The sequence below is a fragment of the Trematosphaeria pertusa genome (genome assembly GCF_010094035.1).
Source record: "Trematosphaeria pertusa strain CBS 122368 unplaced genomic scaffold BU26scaffold_14, whole genome shotgun sequence".
In the NCBI taxonomy this organism is placed as follows: domain Eukaryota; kingdom Fungi; phylum Ascomycota; class Dothideomycetes; order Pleosporales; family Trematosphaeriaceae; genus Trematosphaeria; species Trematosphaeria pertusa.
Window position 1 is genome coordinate 679,392 of NW_022987225.1, and position 14,969 is coordinate 694,360.

At 56.4% G+C, this 14,969-nt stretch overlaps 7 protein-coding genes across 7 annotated transcripts; 4 read left to right on the top strand and 3 right to left on the bottom strand.

The window, feature by feature from the left end:
- Positions 1-44: 44 nt before the first annotated feature.
- On the bottom strand, positions 45-1,274 carry BU26DRAFT_86542 (acyl-CoA N-acyltransferase). Its single transcript, XM_033836418.1, has 2 exons — positions 263-1,274; positions 45-211 (listed from the first exon to the last, which is right to left on the bottom strand). Exons 1-2 carry the CDS (start codon positions 893-895, stop codon positions 164-166), a joined length of 681 nt encoding a protein of 226 aa, XP_033679780.1. The 5' UTR covers positions 896-1,274; the 3' UTR covers positions 45-163.
- BU26DRAFT_463546 (U3 small nucleolar RNA-associated protein-like protein) lies at positions 1,273-4,168 on the top strand. Its single transcript, XM_033825131.1, has 2 exons — positions 1,273-2,602; positions 2,653-4,168. Exons 1-2 carry the CDS (start codon positions 1,655-1,657, stop codon positions 3,688-3,690), a joined length of 1,986 nt encoding a protein of 661 aa, XP_033679781.1. The 5' UTR covers positions 1,273-1,654; the 3' UTR covers positions 3,691-4,168.
- Positions 4,169-4,356: 188 nt separating this feature from the next.
- On the top strand, positions 4,357-5,216 carry BU26DRAFT_568778 (uncharacterized protein; the record flags this gene model as incomplete). The annotated part of the gene is made up of 2 exons (XM_033833807.1): positions 4,357-5,025; positions 5,082-5,216. 2 exons carry the CDS (start codon positions 4,357-4,359, stop codon positions 5,214-5,216), a joined length of 804 nt encoding a protein of 267 aa, XP_033679782.1.
- Positions 5,217-5,368: 152 nt separating this feature from the next.
- Positions 5,369-6,710, bottom strand: BU26DRAFT_608310 (uncharacterized protein; the record flags this gene model as incomplete). Its single annotated transcript, XM_033835835.1, has 2 exons — positions 5,369-6,412; positions 6,548-6,710. 2 exons carry the CDS (start codon positions 6,708-6,710, stop codon positions 5,463-5,465), a joined length of 1,113 nt encoding a protein of 370 aa, XP_033679783.1. The 3' UTR covers positions 5,369-5,462.
- A 118-nt stretch (positions 6,711-6,828) lies between these two features.
- On the top strand, positions 6,829-7,755 carry BU26DRAFT_434596 (uncharacterized protein; the record flags this gene model as incomplete). Its single annotated transcript, XM_033824084.1, has 1 exon — positions 6,829-7,755. The coding sequence occupies one exon, from the start codon at positions 6,829-6,831 to the stop codon at positions 7,753-7,755; it is 927 nt and encodes a 308-aa protein (XP_033679784.1).
- Positions 7,756-9,024: 1,269 nt separating this feature from the next.
- BU26DRAFT_434758 (uncharacterized protein) lies at positions 9,025-10,878 on the top strand (the record flags this gene model as incomplete). The annotated part of the gene is made up of 3 exons (XM_033824090.1): positions 9,025-9,160; positions 9,209-9,330; positions 9,379-10,878. The coding sequence occupies 3 exons, from the start codon at positions 9,025-9,027 to the stop codon at positions 10,876-10,878; spliced, it is 1,758 nt and encodes a 585-aa protein (XP_033679785.1).
- Positions 10,879-11,883: 1,005 nt separating this feature from the next.
- On the bottom strand, positions 11,884-14,915 carry BU26DRAFT_542686 (uncharacterized protein; the record flags this gene model as incomplete). Its single annotated transcript, XM_033831667.1, has 2 exons — positions 14,432-14,915; positions 11,884-14,314 (listed from the first exon to the last, which is right to left on the bottom strand). The coding sequence occupies exons 1-2, from the start codon at positions 14,791-14,793 to the stop codon at positions 11,884-11,886; spliced, it is 2,793 nt and encodes a 930-aa protein (XP_033679786.1). The 5' UTR covers positions 14,794-14,915.
- Between the last annotated feature and the right edge of the window lie 54 nt (positions 14,916-14,969).

Genomic DNA, 14,969 nt, shown 5'->3' on the forward strand with positions numbered 1-14,969 from the left:
ATGACAGATGAATGTAAAATTGACGAGAGCTCCGTGATGCTCGGCTTTTCAGACGTGTTAGCTGACGGGCAATCCCAGGCGAGAAATTGAAGGTTCTCGCGACCAGATTGCCGTTTTCTACCTGGAAAGTAAAGTGCTCACCACTTGCGTGTTGATCTTTTGCTCACGAAGCACCCAAAGCCCTCTCGTGCTTAGCAGGCCTCCTCATTATCTACACTCAAGTATCAGTCATCAGATCTACGAGCGCCGGGCTATTCCTTACCATGAGCTTAATCTCTTCCTGGCCGCCCCACTTCTTCAAATCAATCGCAATCTCTCTGATTGGTACAAAGCCAAACCTCTCATACAGAGACTGCCCCATCTTACTCGCCTCAAGAAATGCCTCCACGCCCGCTTCATCCGCCCTCTCACAACCCCACTGCGTCAACAACCTCCCAGCGCCCCTCCGATGGTGCTTCGGAAGCGTGGCCAACGTTTGAAGCACGTAATGTGGCCTCGTTCCCCGATGCTCCCTCTTGGCCGCATTCAGCATGCTAAAGAAAGTATTCCAGACCTCGGGATGACTCTCCTCATACATGCTTCCGAGGCCTAAATCTTGTTCTATTTCCTCCCGGGTCCGCTCCTTAGCATCAGGGTCTTTGGGGCGGATGTACTCCCAGCGCGCTCCGGCGATCATTTCACCTGTTGATGTGTCGACGCATTTGAGATATAAGATGCCCTTGCTGATGCCGTTGCGGACGTCTTGCGTGACGCGGTCGAGCGTTTTCTGGGACGGCTCGCCGTTGAAGTAGAGGATTTTGTTTATGTCGTGGCGGAAGGATTCGTGGCGGATGCGCATGTATTGTGGTGCTTCGTCCGGCTCCAGCGGGGAGACGACGAGGCTGGGATTTGCCATTGTGAGGTTCTTCGAATAACAGAGATTCTTAGTGTAAAAGAAAATGACGGGCGAGATTGGGGTGATAGAGAAGGTAGTACGTGTTCTAGGCAAAGGGCAAACAATGAGTCATGTGGTCCGAATGTGTCGAAATCGCCCTTTGCTAAGACTCATTGCATTTTCACCTTCTCGATTTGGTATGGCTCTCAGATGCTGGATTGGCGAGACGTTAAGCCAGTTCCTCACCAATAGCTGCACATAAGACAGGCTCCGACGTGTAGGATTGCTCTCAGCGGATCGGAATGCGCTTCGGAATCGGAGTGGCTGGCCGTCGGAAGTCGAAGATGGACCATCGTTCGATCATGCACTGCGTTTCCTCTCCACAGTCACCGTAGACGCCGACAGACTTGGAGCGACAATCTATTCCCCCAGTGAGCGATCAACGAGGGCAGCCAGGACTTGAAGTGCTCATGAGCACTGCATCGGCGGAGTCTTGGCAGAAGTAATTCCGAGAAGTTCCGATTGTGCACAGACGAGCCGGATACGGTTCAAGAATCAGCGCGGGCGCATTTGCGCAGCAGAAGGAATGCAGGGCTTTTGGGTACAGTGGTCCATCGTCAATTTTCCTATCGTGGCAGGTTGTGAAAGTATCGATCGCAGCACCTCGCTTGCCCTTGCCCCACTAAAAAGCTTAACTCAGAACCCTGCAACAGTTTTGCCGACATCCTCAATTTTCGCGACCGCTGGACTACGGCTCCCGACAGCTCGCAGAACGCCGCAATGGCCACCAAAACAAAGACTCCGCACAAATCGAATAACCACGAGCGATTCCTGCCTACACAAATGAAGGATGCGCCGTCATTCGGTTCCGAATCCGACGAGGCGAGCGACGCCGAACCAGGCGCATTGCAGCAAGTGAACGGCGAGAAGGAACTAGATTGGGAGGGGTTTGACGAGGAGAATGAAGACGTACACAGTGGGAGTGAGAAAGAAGAGGAAGGAGATGATGATGATGAAAGCATGGAAATCGTCGTGCAGAAGGAGAAGCCTGTGCTCCCAAAGGATACCGAAGAAGAAGAGCTCGAACGGCTCGTGTTTGGGGACTCGGCAGGCTTCAAGAAGGGTCTAGAGGCCTTTTCGCTAGATCACTCTGCAGTCGCATTCGGTGCAGAGTCGGAAGAGGAGCAGGACGAAGACGCGGACTTCGACAACGTCGCGGATCAGGACCTTTTCTTCTTCGATACTGGCCCGGCACCTGCGCCCGCCGGGCCTTTAGCTATTGTACAAGGAGATGAGTCAGAGGATCAGGACGATAAGCCTGCGTGGGAGGATAGCGATGACGAACGCATAGTTGTGAGTCTGGCGTCTGTGCCGCAGTTGAGGAAGCTGCGGGAGACCGCCCAGGACGACATGGTCAATGGGAAGGAGTATGCGCGCAGATTGAGGAAGCAGTACGAACGGTTGTATCCGACTCCTGACTGGGCGACACATGCGATGGGGAAGACAAAACGGAAGAGGCGGCAGACACTGGAGGACGGTGAGAGCGATGACGAGCCCGCAAGTGACATGGATGTGTACGAAGATGGTCTGTCTACACAGCCTTTGGCTCGGCTGCTCAAAGACGCAGATATACTCTCGCGAAAATCAAGAGCCCCTGCGAAGCGGAGGAAGCTGCAAGCTGGTACGATCGACATCCAAAGGTTGAAGGATGTCGCGAGGACGGGACCGGTGTGTAATCCCTCCCACACATTTGCACCTTTGATACTAACGTGCCCTAGTCCGCGATTACGTCTCTTTCATTCCATCCAACGTTCCCGCTCCTCCTCTCCTCAGGGCCCAGCTCAACGCTTTATCTTCACCATGTCAACCCGAACCCTCCAAATCCAAACCCTTTGCTCACTTCATTACACGTCAAACGAACACCCCTGACCACTACCGCCTTCCATCCGTCGGCTTCAGACTCTCGCATATTCCTCAGTGCTCGCCGGCGTTACTTTCACATTTGGGACATTGCCACAGGTAGAGTAGAAAAGGTGACTCGGGTGTACGGGCATCAGCAGGAACAGCGCACGATGGAGTATTTCACCTTGTCTTCAAATGGCAGATATATGGCTCTGCGGGGATCTTCGAAGAAGGGAGGCGGCGTGATAAACATACTCGACGCTACGACCCTGCAATGGGTGACACAAGCGCGCATTGAATCCAGAGGTGGCGTTGCCGACTTTGTTTGGTGGGGAGACGGAAGCGGTCTTAGTATCGCTGGAAAAAACGGCGAAGTCACGGAATGGAGCGTTCAAAAGGGCGTGATAGGGCGATGGACTGACGAAGGTGCTGTGGGCACTACAGTCATTGCACTCGGTGGGAGGAGCGGAAGAGATGGATGGATAGGCGGGGATCGATGGGTCGCGATTGGGAGCTCAAGTGGCATCGTGAACATTTACGATAGAAGAGCGTGGAGTGAGAAGAACCCCTCGGTCAGCGGAGATGTCTCTGATCTTAACAACGGCATACCCAAGGCTCCGAAACCCGTCCGCGGTCTCGACCACCTTACGACACCGATTTCGCACCTTGCATTGTCCCCTGATGGACAGATTCTGGTAATGGCCAGTCGATGGAAGAACAACGCGCTGCGGCTGGTACATTTACCGTCAGCGACTGTGTACAGGAACTGGCCTACGGACAAGACGTCACTGGGCCGGATTAGCGCAGTCGCATGGGGACGACCCGCAGAAGAAGAAGAAAGGGAAGGGAGTCTCGCCCTGTTGGCGATCGGGAATGAGGCTGGACGCGTCAAGCTTTGGGAGGTGAGGGTTTGATAAGGCGCTGGGATGATGCTGGAGACTGGGTACACTCGAGTACAGCGTACGATAACATAACTTGTCTTACTCTAGGTTGTGGAAAGCTGCTCCGGAAGAACTTTAGCAGGTGAAGCCCGCTGAAGATGCAGCTCCACAATTACAGGGGGTACTGGTGATTAAGGCTGCCTTCTCATTTGTTCCCCATCCTTGAAAGTTCGCTCGTCTATGATCCCCCCGTCTTGGCGTACTAGCAGCCACCTGTTCACTTGACGTCTTTCCTACCTCGATATTATGCCATTTTTCTCTTAGTGTCCGAGCTTTCAATTTCCCTCGTTTCCGAGCTTTCTATTTTTGGTAGCTGTCACCGCTTTCTTATGGAAGGCACGCCGTCTGCCGCCCTCTTGCACGATTGGTTGACCACAGCTTCTCCGCTCGCTCACACTTGTCTTTCGATCTTGCACTTCAGTTCACCGTACTGCCTGCTTGTTACTTCGTCAAAATCGCAGCGATGGAAGGAGACGTCTTGCTCGGAACAAACAAAATACGGACGTGTTTGCCGCAGGCTTCTACTTCTCACCATCTCTCACCTTTTGGACAAGCCGAATCAAAATCATTGTGCAGCACACTTCCTCTAGCATCTTCGAAGCTGTATCATAGCTACAACATCATCTCCCCCCTTCTGCTATGGCCAAAAGCAAAACCAAGAATCGCAAGAACAAGCAAAACGCAGCGCAGCACAGCACCGAACAGTCGACCGGCCACTCATCGAGCGTACAAACCAGCATCAGCGGATCAAAGGATAACAAGACCTACGACGGCACTACAGAACCACCGACCCCGACCACCATGTCCTCTTACGCTACAGATGTCGAACGCCGCGATAGCGCACATCCCAACATGAATACTCCCCAAAAGCCACTTCGAGCGCGTCGCCCTTGTTGGAAGAAGTGGATGCCCCGGCCTTGCCAGTGGTGGCCTTGTCGTGCTTCAAGGTGGATTCGGGACTTCGTCCTTGCCGTCTTCCACGTTTCGAAATCGGCAGCCTGGCGAGACCTGCTTTTCTCCGGCTCGCTGCTTGCACTGTTCCTTTTCGGATGCTGGGTAGCTATGGAGGGCTTGCTACACGTCTTCCGACCTGTCGCCGCCCAAGATGCTAACTGTAGTGTCGTCTATGTCACGATCCCAGGCCCGATCATCACGGTTTCTCTCATTGGAGCGACGCCTTCGGATCCAAATCATGGGACGTACTACTTCTCGGTCATCAATGGGACTACGCACTGGCACAACAGCATTGCTCCTCCCACGCGATTCAGCACGCTCGTCACTGTGACCCCAGGAATCACTATTACTTCCGTGACAGCCCCACCTCCAACTACTGGGTCATCGCCTGCTCTACCTGGTCCGTCCAGCATAAGCGGATCACCGCAGTCCGGTGCACCGTCGCCGAGCTCTCCTCCTCCCGTTTCGGCTCCCACATCACCAGGCACTTCAAGATTGACTACGATAGTCTCTGGGTCGACCATCATCTCGACAGGAAGCCCTAGTGTTCCTCCTGGAGCCAGTCCAACAGCCTCGTCGCTGCTGCCGACAGCAAGTACCATCACCGTCCCCGGAGTACCTACGTCTTTTCCACCAGACTCATCGAGCACAATAGGGCAGCCACCATCATCCCTACCGTCTGAAGTCACAATTACGACCATCGTGACGGGGCCAAACGGACCATCAACGACGACGGTGACCGTGCAAATCCCACCTCCGCCCACAAGTCCGGCAGCCTCCTCCAGCTTCGGTCAAAGCTCGATCGTTGGCCCAAGTCCCCCAACGCCAGTTGTACCTTCGAGCGGTAGCCAAACTTCGCTGTCAGGCTCGCCGGTCATACCGGGCAGCTCTAGCGTCCTTGGTCTGCCTTCTTCTGCGTCAATAACCAGTTCGCTCCTAGGACCTTCAGCCTTACCATCTAGTCCCTCTGTATCCACCATCTCGACGATCTTTACCATCACGAGTGTTGCGTCCGGCGGGCAGACCATGACGATCACTAGGATATCAACTACTTTTAGCACTGGAAGCTTCTCATACCCGTCTTCATTAGTCATTTCTGAGTCGTTCAGTGCTCCATCCACGGCGCTTTCAAGCCAGCCGTCAGGCGCACAAAGTAGTCGGTTCACGGTGTCCTTGCCCGGCCCATCGTCAGCACCCAGCAATCCCTCGTCAAGCATAGGAATACCGACAGGCAGTACGGCAACGGGAATACGCAGCTCTTCGAACCCGACTGCGTCTTCTCCGACGTCCTTAGTGAGCCCCCCACCGATAGGGTCGTCCTCTCCTTCCGGAAGTCCTTCGCAGCCGTCAGCCTCCTCTGGATCTTCACCAGGTGTCTCATCGCTCATGCCGTCGGCCACCAGCGGCGGGTCGTCTGTTTCATCTCCACCAGCGTCCACTTCTGTTGTATCCTCTGGTACGGCTACATCAACGACGTCAAGCCAGGCTCCCCCATCTTCGACCCCCGCTAGCAGGACCTCGACGTCTCCTAGAAACCCTAGTGGTTCGTCGATAGGCCTCACAACCACGCCTGCTATACCCTCCAGCTTTTCCAGTATCTCGTTATCCGCTCCGGCTTCTTCATCGGTAACAGCACCAATCTCAAGCGGAAGTCTTTCGTTCTCTACTCCAATCCCAAGCAGTTCTAGCGCAGCTAGTTTCTCGTCGGCTTTGACGAGTTCGCCTACGAGTTCACTGGCTTCTTCGCCAGTCAGCTCATCTCAATCATCGACTGTGCCCTTGATAAGTTCGGCGACGTCGCCTCCCACGAGCCTTTCATCGACTCCAACAATTACCCCGACATCGCCTGGAGTGCCACCCGTCCAGCCAAGCCCACCCTTCTTCAACTCCACGTCTTCGGCCAATCTAACCTCTAGTTCGACGTCAATGTCGAGCTCTACAAGCTCATCTATGTTGAGCTCCCTCATTACAGCCTCATCAATGTCTGGTTCGGGAGCGGCAGTCTCCTCGACGACCGCAGCGGTCTCCGTTACAACCATCACATCGACAGCAGGGACCACTCCTGGGATCGGGCCTCTTCCCTCGTCCGGCTGGAACGGCACAGCTCCGACGTTAACATGCACTGGCACAGTCTACAGCTCTGGCTGCATGCCCGACATGAGCGCGTTTACCACGAAAGTCATTGCTTACGGCGATACACAATTTAGCTTCGTCTTCCCGACGCCTCACATCACAACCACCGTATCATACTGGACCGGAACGTACCCCACAATCACCGGACCAGACTGGACAAGTCTTCCCCTGACCACTCGAACCGTCCGGCAGACGCCCCTCTCTGAGCTCCCCTCTTTCGAGCTCTTCCAGCCCTACCCAACCAGCTTCAGTACCGTCGTCACCACCGTCGTCGCCGACGCCGTAACCGGCACCGAGACGCGGGTCGCGGCGGCAGCTGAGCCCGCCCTATGTGGCGAATACGGAAACTTCACACTCACCTTTGACGATACGACCGTCGGACCGGACGACGATTCCATTCTCCCCGTGAACGGCATGCGGAACCCATATCACCACCTCTTCTACGCAAACGGCTTCGTCTATGTGCCCGATAAATGGGAGCCCTACCCGGCTGTCTCGCAGCCCAACGTGGCCATGTTCCTCCCCATCGGCACGAATCTTCTGCCCAACAGCCCTTTCGCTGGCACGCTCCTCGCAGGTGAGCTGGGCGCAGGACCGCGCGCCTCCGTCGACGCGTACTGGTTCAACGCATACTCGGGCTTCTTCGGCTGCGCACTCAACGGCATCACGCCCTGCACGCTGCGCATCTCCGGCTACCGCTACGACGCGACGTTGAAGCAAGAAGTGCTCGCGGCGGAGCAGAACGTCACGATAGCGCCGTGCTGGGGCTACATCAACTGCCGGCTTACGCAGGTGTTCTTCAGTCCCGACTTCCGGGCGCTGAGCGGCATTCAGTTCAATGCGTATACGTACAACCTGGGGATCCCGCAGATCTTCATGATGGACAACTTGAACCTCGAGTGGTGGAACAATACGTGCTCGGCGGGGATACTGCGGATTGGGCACAGTTAGTACATCACTCGCACACACGTGTAGGGGTGGAGGATATATACATTATTCTTTCGTGCTAACTCGGGGTGTTGCAGACTGGGGGCCGCCGTGAGGAAGTGCACGGGTCGATGCTCGTTCGGGTTGGCGCTATTTCAGGGGAACAGCTTCTATCATCTGTTTGTTAAGTGGGATATTGAAGGACATTGGATAGAGATATGCTAGTATGGATAGCTTGGGTTTTCCTTTCTTGTACAATACAGCATGATACCGTGAATAGTGATTAGCGTATCGTAGTGCATATGCGGTTCCTGCAGCTGACGGTTCGCGGATGACAACTCCTGTGGCGATGGATAAGCGTCTTCTGACCGATGGAAGGATCATCCTGTGCCGAAGCCGCCTTGGGTGCCCGCGTCCTGAGATATGTTTCAGAATTACTGTCCATGTGAGAGGCGACCGGGGGAGCAAGCCACCCAACCCTCATCCCACGTTCCCCCCGGATCCAGGTTCCCCGAGACACTGCAGCTTTAGCGGAGGCATCCAAACGGGAAGCGGCGGAGGGGCGTGGCTGCCATCGACACGGACGTGAAACCCGCGCTTATCAAGACGGCCTATCTATCGTGCCTGCCTTCCTCGAGCGGCCGTTCCTGCCCCAGCGGCTCCCGCGTGACGCGATATCGAATCCGCAGGCCCTGCCGCAAGAAGCTGCAATATATCCGGGATATCACCCCTAAGCATTGCGCATTTCTTTTTCTGCGCTGCCGCCTCCAATCAGTGCCGGCGGATCGTCTCGGATTTCCGCAGCTCGTTCTCGCCTCCGCGTTTGGGCGGCGTGCTGGTCAGGCAGAGAACCGTGTTCGGCGCGGGTTTGACGTCGCCTTGTCGCCTGGCCGCTGCCCGCCTCAAGCGAACGGCCGCTCGTCTGCCTAGGCCGAGTCCAGCCTAGCCGCGCCGGCGTCGCCATCTCTTGCGACACATCGCGCTCTCGTTCTGCCACCGCACTCCTCGCTCGCGGGGTGCTTTCACTGCAGAATCTTCTCGTCGAGTGCGCCCGCGCGCGCAGGCAGCAGACGCCGTACCATGACCACGCTCGAGTCCGGCAGCCATCCCAGCGCGGCGCTCGCGGACACACCCCACCACGACCTGCCCCCACCACCGCAGCTCCAACACGGTCCCTTCTCGCACCAGCTCAGCCCGCCAAACCCGCCAAACCCGCCCTTCTCTCCCAACCTGCCGCCGCGAATCGCACACCGGCCCTCGGGCGACTTTCGAAGTGCCTCTGCGAACGGCGCCATGGCGGGTCCCAACGGCCACGGCCCCATGCCTGTCCCAGGCGGACCGCATGCCCGCATGGGCAACGGCCACGGGCATGGAGCAAACATGCGCGAGATGGGCTTCGGCGGTCCGCGCAGCCCGCCCAACAACAAGAGTGCGTAGCAGGCCGGGCCTTGCGCGGGACAGTTACTGACGCGCCCAGGTACCTCCCACGTGCCGTGCAAATTCTATCGCCAGGGTGCCTGCCAGGCCGGCAAAGCCTGCCCGTTCCTGCACTCAGACGAGCCGCTCGCGGAGCGCGCGCCGTGCAAATACTTCACAAAAGTATGGCAGCTAGTGAACGGGGCAAGCGCCTGAGCTGACAGTGTCCAGGGAAACTGCAAGTTTGGCCCGAAATGCGCCCTCGCCCACATCCTCCCGAATGGGCACATCGTCAATCGCAACAACGTCATGGGCGGCGGGGGCCCCTTCGGCCGCATGAACATCCCACACCATCCCGATCCGGCCCCGAATAGCTCGCTCCTCACAATGCAGGCGCACATGGCGCCCATGCAACCTGGCTACCCTTATCAGATGCAGGACGAGTACTTGCCTGGCCAGAAGTCGCAGTACGACATGATACCTACCATCGACACCACCTTCTCTTCGCACCCGGGCTCGCAGTACGGGTCGCCGCCAAACGAGAACGGCCGTCTACCAATATCTCCAGTGCAGAAGGGGCTGAGCGTTATGGACGTGCAGCTGCCGGCCTCGTTCGATAGCCAGGGCATCTCGCATATGGCACGGTATGGTCCGATCGCGTCCTCTGTGCCAGCCAAGTTTCTCGCGAACTCTCCCCCGTCTTCGTTCCATGGCGACTCACCTGCGCTGCGGAACCTGCACGACTCTGCGTTTGGCGATAGATCCCACAGTAGAGCTGCCGCGCTGGGCTCGTCTCCGCCTGAGTCAATCGAGCAACCCGTAGGACGGAGAATCATGCATTCTGAGATGGGTGCCCATCGGTCAAAGGGCATGTTGTCCGCGAGTGTTGGTGCGCGTCCGCCGCTCGCAGTCCACGATGACTGGGACGAATCGGAGCTGATCGGAAAATTCGAAGAGGATCTGCTACCGAGCTCGCTCAATGACCTGCTAACACCACAGGAAAAGATGCGCCGATTCTCTCGCGATCAGACTGACAACGAAGGCAACTCGCTTTCTCATCGAGCTTCGCTGTCCAGGCTAGGAGCCTCGCCAACTGCGTCAGATCTCAAGGTCGGTTCGCCTTCAGCCGCTACCTCCTCTCCATCTCGATTCCAGTCACTGTGGGGCAAGCCGCGCCCTCAGGATACGGGATTCGAATCTGGCTCGCTACCTGGACAATCTGCGTTCGGTCACGTTGGCTCGCCTCTTCGCAACTCGACCCTCCATCCAGGCGCAAGCCCGTCTCTGCGCGCTGTTAATCGTCCCACACCCAACATCGAGAGCCCATTTGTTTCATCGCCACCTCGCCAGGCCTCCATGAGCATGATCAGCCAGCAGCTGCAGCGAACGCGACTCTCGTCCCGAGCATCCGAAGAAGGTGGGCTCCCCAGCAACCCCATGCATCCTGGAATGAATCGTGTTACCTCCGCATCCAGCATTGGAAGTTCCAGCAGCCGCCTCGGTATGGATCGGGCTGTCAGCAGCAGCAGTATCAACCGCGAGAGGATCGAGGAAGAGCAGGGCCTGTTCAGCATGGAAGAGGAGGACGATATCAATGCGAAGAGCAAGGACGGCGCCTCGACCACGTCAAGCACGAGCAACAAGCGGCTGAGTGGCTTGTCCTGGGGTAGCGGTGGAAAAGCGAGCCCGAGTCTCGCTCCCATCGGCGGTCATCGGTCTGGGAAGTTCTAGTTGCAAGTTGGGACGTCGCAAATATCGGACACCCACCTCGACGAAAAGTGATTCATGAGCTACGACCACCGCTTCCCGCAACATGAGCGCCCATAATCTGATAATCTAAAATAGCAAATACCCCTCTGCCAGCAGCCCGGTGTTCTGGAGTCTTACCCATCCTGGCGGCGATCTACAGCAAAATACATAGCGGCATTTCCCTTCATTTCCAACCACTTCTTGGAAAAAGCACATCGAGCGCTTCAGCTTCGGCGAACTTGCATACCGGGCGTTTCTCTCTTTCGACCTGGCCCTCCCTCCTAATTTTGAATGAACCTTTTCAAGCGATAAACCAAGACCAAAAGAACTTCTCTAGCTTCAGCTGCGGCTTCGGCTCCACACACCCCCCTTTGTCTGGCATCAGCGACTCTCCGCATGGCGAGGCGCCCGTGGATGGGATTCTGCCAGGTCGACACTTTTTTTCCCCTTGAGTCGATCTGGGACAATGGCGTTTTCACTTGTCCTTTTTATAGATGACATTCTTCCCATGTGAGGGGGCGGATAGTGACGGATGGATGGATGGTGGACATGGTTTATGACAAGGGCGGACACTGGATCATATTTTGGTAGTGTGTATGTGTATCTGGTATCTGCAGCGAAATGCAGCGAAAGATGAATAGACTTGTGCGACCGCCGTGTCGGCATTATCAATGTCACTGGTACCTTAGCTCTGTGTGGAGTGGTCGCGAGGCAGATAGAAGCATACGCGCGTGCGTCCTAAGCATGCATGGAAATGACTGGTCATCATTAAGAGGGCCTTATCTCATATGGTAATACACCTGCTGTAGTAAATGGCCTGATGCCCTTCAGCACCCAGAGCATAGCAGCATACCTAGGTAGCAGCAGCCCGCGTCCAAACCCTCTGATCCCGGACGACTCCGTCTCCCTAGCCTGCCAGCATAAATGCAAGCCCGGCGCCCTTCAAGCACCCTAACCACAGCGGCCGATTCCACCCACCCAGGAGGCCTACTCCGCCTTCGCCGCAGCAATCCTTAGCACCTCCTCAACGCCCTTCCTAAAGTTCTTCGGATCCTTCGCCACACTCTGCCAGATCTCGCCATGCTTCGGCTCCGCCATGGCCGCCTTACTAAGCACCTCCGCCTTCTTCTCTTCCGTACCGTGTTGCTCCAGGAACTTGTAGTACCACACCCAGCCGTCGCCGTAATCCGGGTCCAGAACGACCGCCTTGGTGAACCAGGTAGCTGCCTTGTCGAGCCGGCGCTCTGACCAGAAGATCCGCGCCACGACGATGAAGAGCTGCGGATCCTTCTCGACTTTCTTGATGGCTTCTAGCGCGCGAGGCTTACGTTGAGTTCGCGTCTCCAGGTGCATGATCTTCTCGGCCCACAGGAGGCCCGAGGTAGGGCATTCCTGGAGTGCGGCAGCCATGATTTTCTGGGCGGCGTTGATGTTGTTTTGACGGCGTTCGAGACGGACGGCCTCGCAGAGCAGCTCAGCGTTCTTCGGGTTCTGTTGGCGGCCTCTGTCGAGCGTTGAGCGGGCTTTGACGATAGCGCCCTGTCTCTCCTGGATGCGCGACAACAGGATGTACAGAACTGGCGCTTTAGGCGCTGCGCGTGTGCCAATTGAATACACCTCCTGGGCCTCCTTCAGCTTGGAGAGCGACTCGTATATTTGGCCTTTGATGGCATGCAGTTTCCAGCTACCTGGCCACGTCTGCAGGCCCTGGTTGCAGATATCGATCGCCTCTTCATAGGCTCCGAGTTGCCGCTCCAAAACAGCCGATTTCATAAAGATACGGTCCGTAGCGGCAGACTCTCGAGCGATTTGTAGGAATGTCCGGGCTTGGGCGTAGTTTTCGGCATCAACCTCAAAATCGACGGCGCGCGTATACAGATTCTCGTTACCGGGTAATTGCTCGAAGGATCGGCCGAGTACCTTACGTGCCCCCTCCGCGTCGCCGGCTTGCCACATCTCTCGGGCGTATAGCAGCCATAGAGATTCGGAGTGTGGACAGGCGTTCGCGGCTCTCTCCAGCACGCTTAACAGAGCTTCGGTTGAGCCATGATGCTTCTCCAAATCGGCCGACGCATGCCAGACGGTTGTGCTGTACGGGAAGATAGACACTGTGTGCGCGAGGATGGCCCTGGCCACCTCGTGATGGCCGCGTGCAGAAGTGCTCTTCGCATCCTCCAGCCAGACGTCCCTCCGGTCATCATTCTCATCCAGGCCCCATCCGATTGTCGCTTTTACGATTGAGCCTGCCGTGACGATGTCGTTTTCTTCCTCGCATACTTCTGCCTGTGTGATCCATTCTTCTCGTTTGGGCATGGCATTTTCCTTGATTAGGGCTTTCACCGCACGCTCCATAATCTTGTCGCAGAGGTTGACCCTTCCCATCTCTTCTTGCAGCCTACACGCATGCACCCAGATAGCCCAGCTTGTGGGAATAGCTTTCCGCGCCGCGTTGAGAATCTGCTGAGCCTCTTCAGGACCACTAACACGTGCATAGGATATCCAAAGTTCCTCCGACAGTTTCACGGTCTCGGTGGCCTTGGCGAAGAGAAGCTTCACCCTCTCGATATCGTCGGTGTCATTGATCAGAATCTTCCACAGCTCTACGGACTGCGGATTGTGATCTAAAGCTTGTCGTGCCACCTTCTTGCGCGCATCCGGCGTCTGCTCCAGGTCGATCGCGGCCATCCATAGTTTGATCGCTTTAGGGTTGAGCTTGATACCGGAGGCGGCAATAACCTTGGCATTGTGTAGATTTTCGCGGTTGAGTCGAATTGCTTCTTCCCACACGACTATCGACTTCGGACACATCTGACAGCCTTGCTGAATGATTTTCTTCGCTGTATGAATCTTGCCTGCAACCTCCTCTAACCGGGCAAGGGCGACGTACCCGGGGCCGTTGTGCACATTTGTCTTGACAGCAGATTCCAGAAGCACCCGCGCGCGATTGATGTCCTCAACAGGCAACTCTTCACCCATAGCCTGCTTCTTATCAAGGGCAGTGATATAACCCCGTGGGTCAACAGAGGTCGCAGTCCCGGAGGTCGTCGACGTCGTCGTCTGCGTGCCAGGGTTGTTCGCAGCCGAGTCGAGCCGTACTTGAAGCGCCGATTTCTGTGCGGCCCCGATGGACGCGAAATTGGTCATTGTACCGTCGGAGTCGGTGGAGATCGAGGTCTCCAGCTGTCCTGACTGTGATGCAGCCTGGATAACGCTATCTGGCACAGCGTATGACCTGGAGTTTGCCATTCGTGCCTCTCGTGCCCGCTTCGCTTTTCCAGTCATATCCCCCACCTCCGGCAACGCTGCCCATTCTTCTTCGGATACGCTACCGAGGGCTCGTTTCAGGTCCGCGAATTGGAGCTGAATCTTGGGGTTGTTCCGTTCGTATTCGTCGCGTTCTTTCTGCTCGCGGGCTTCCCTACACGGTCGCAAATGGTCGGTATCTGCTCGTCGCAATAACAACGATGAATACTTCAACGGCTTCAAAAATGAAGAGGGGGAGGGGCAAGGGGAAAAAGAAATTAGGGGTGCTAACCTTCTAGCTCGCCGTCGCTTGTCCATCTTTTCGTCCACGTCCTGGTATATCCGATCTGCCTCGTCGTCATCTTTGTCGTAGTTCATGCCGCTTGAGAACAGTCCGACTTCGTTATCGGGGTCCTGGAATCGATCTTCATCCTCGTCCTCCTCTTTCTTTTCTGTAACACCGTATGCGGAAGGAGCTGCCTGACCAAGGGAGGCTGCTCTCTTCGCCAGCATCTCCTTCATTTGTTCTTCCGATGGCCCTTCTCTCGCTGGACCTAAGTCGCTTCGAGTCGTGAAGCCGGTAGCGCCACGCCCGAGACCAGCTACGTAGTTCTCGGGCGCAGGCATGCTCAGAAAGTCGCGTCGGCCGCTCATCTTGGCTGTGTAGTTGAGAAACGTCGGCGAATGGTAAACCTCTGAAGGCGCTCAGGCGAGCAGTTGCCGATACGGCGGCGGGGTTTCGAGGTGGGTAGTCGGTTGGTGGGTTGGTAAGGTCCGCGCGAGGTCTACGCTGAGTTGTCGGAGAATAAATTGGGAAGGCGGCAGTGCCA

Coding starts and splice junctions, on each gene's coding strand:
- BU26DRAFT_86542 (XM_033836418.1), bottom strand. CDS start 895: ATGGCAAATCCCAGCCTCGTCGTCTCCCCGCTGGAGCCGGACGAAGCA. Junction 212..262: donor AGGAAGAGATTAAGCTCATG/GTAAGGAATAGC, acceptor ACTTGAGTGTAG/ATAATGAGGAGGCCTGCTAA.
- BU26DRAFT_463546 (XM_033825131.1), top strand. CDS start 1,655: ATGGCCACCAAAACAAAGACTCCGCACAAATCGAATAACCACGAGCGA. Junction 2,603..2,652: donor ATGTCGCGAGGACGGGACCG/GTGTGTAATCCC, acceptor AACGTGCCCTAG/TCCGCGATTACGTCTCTTTC.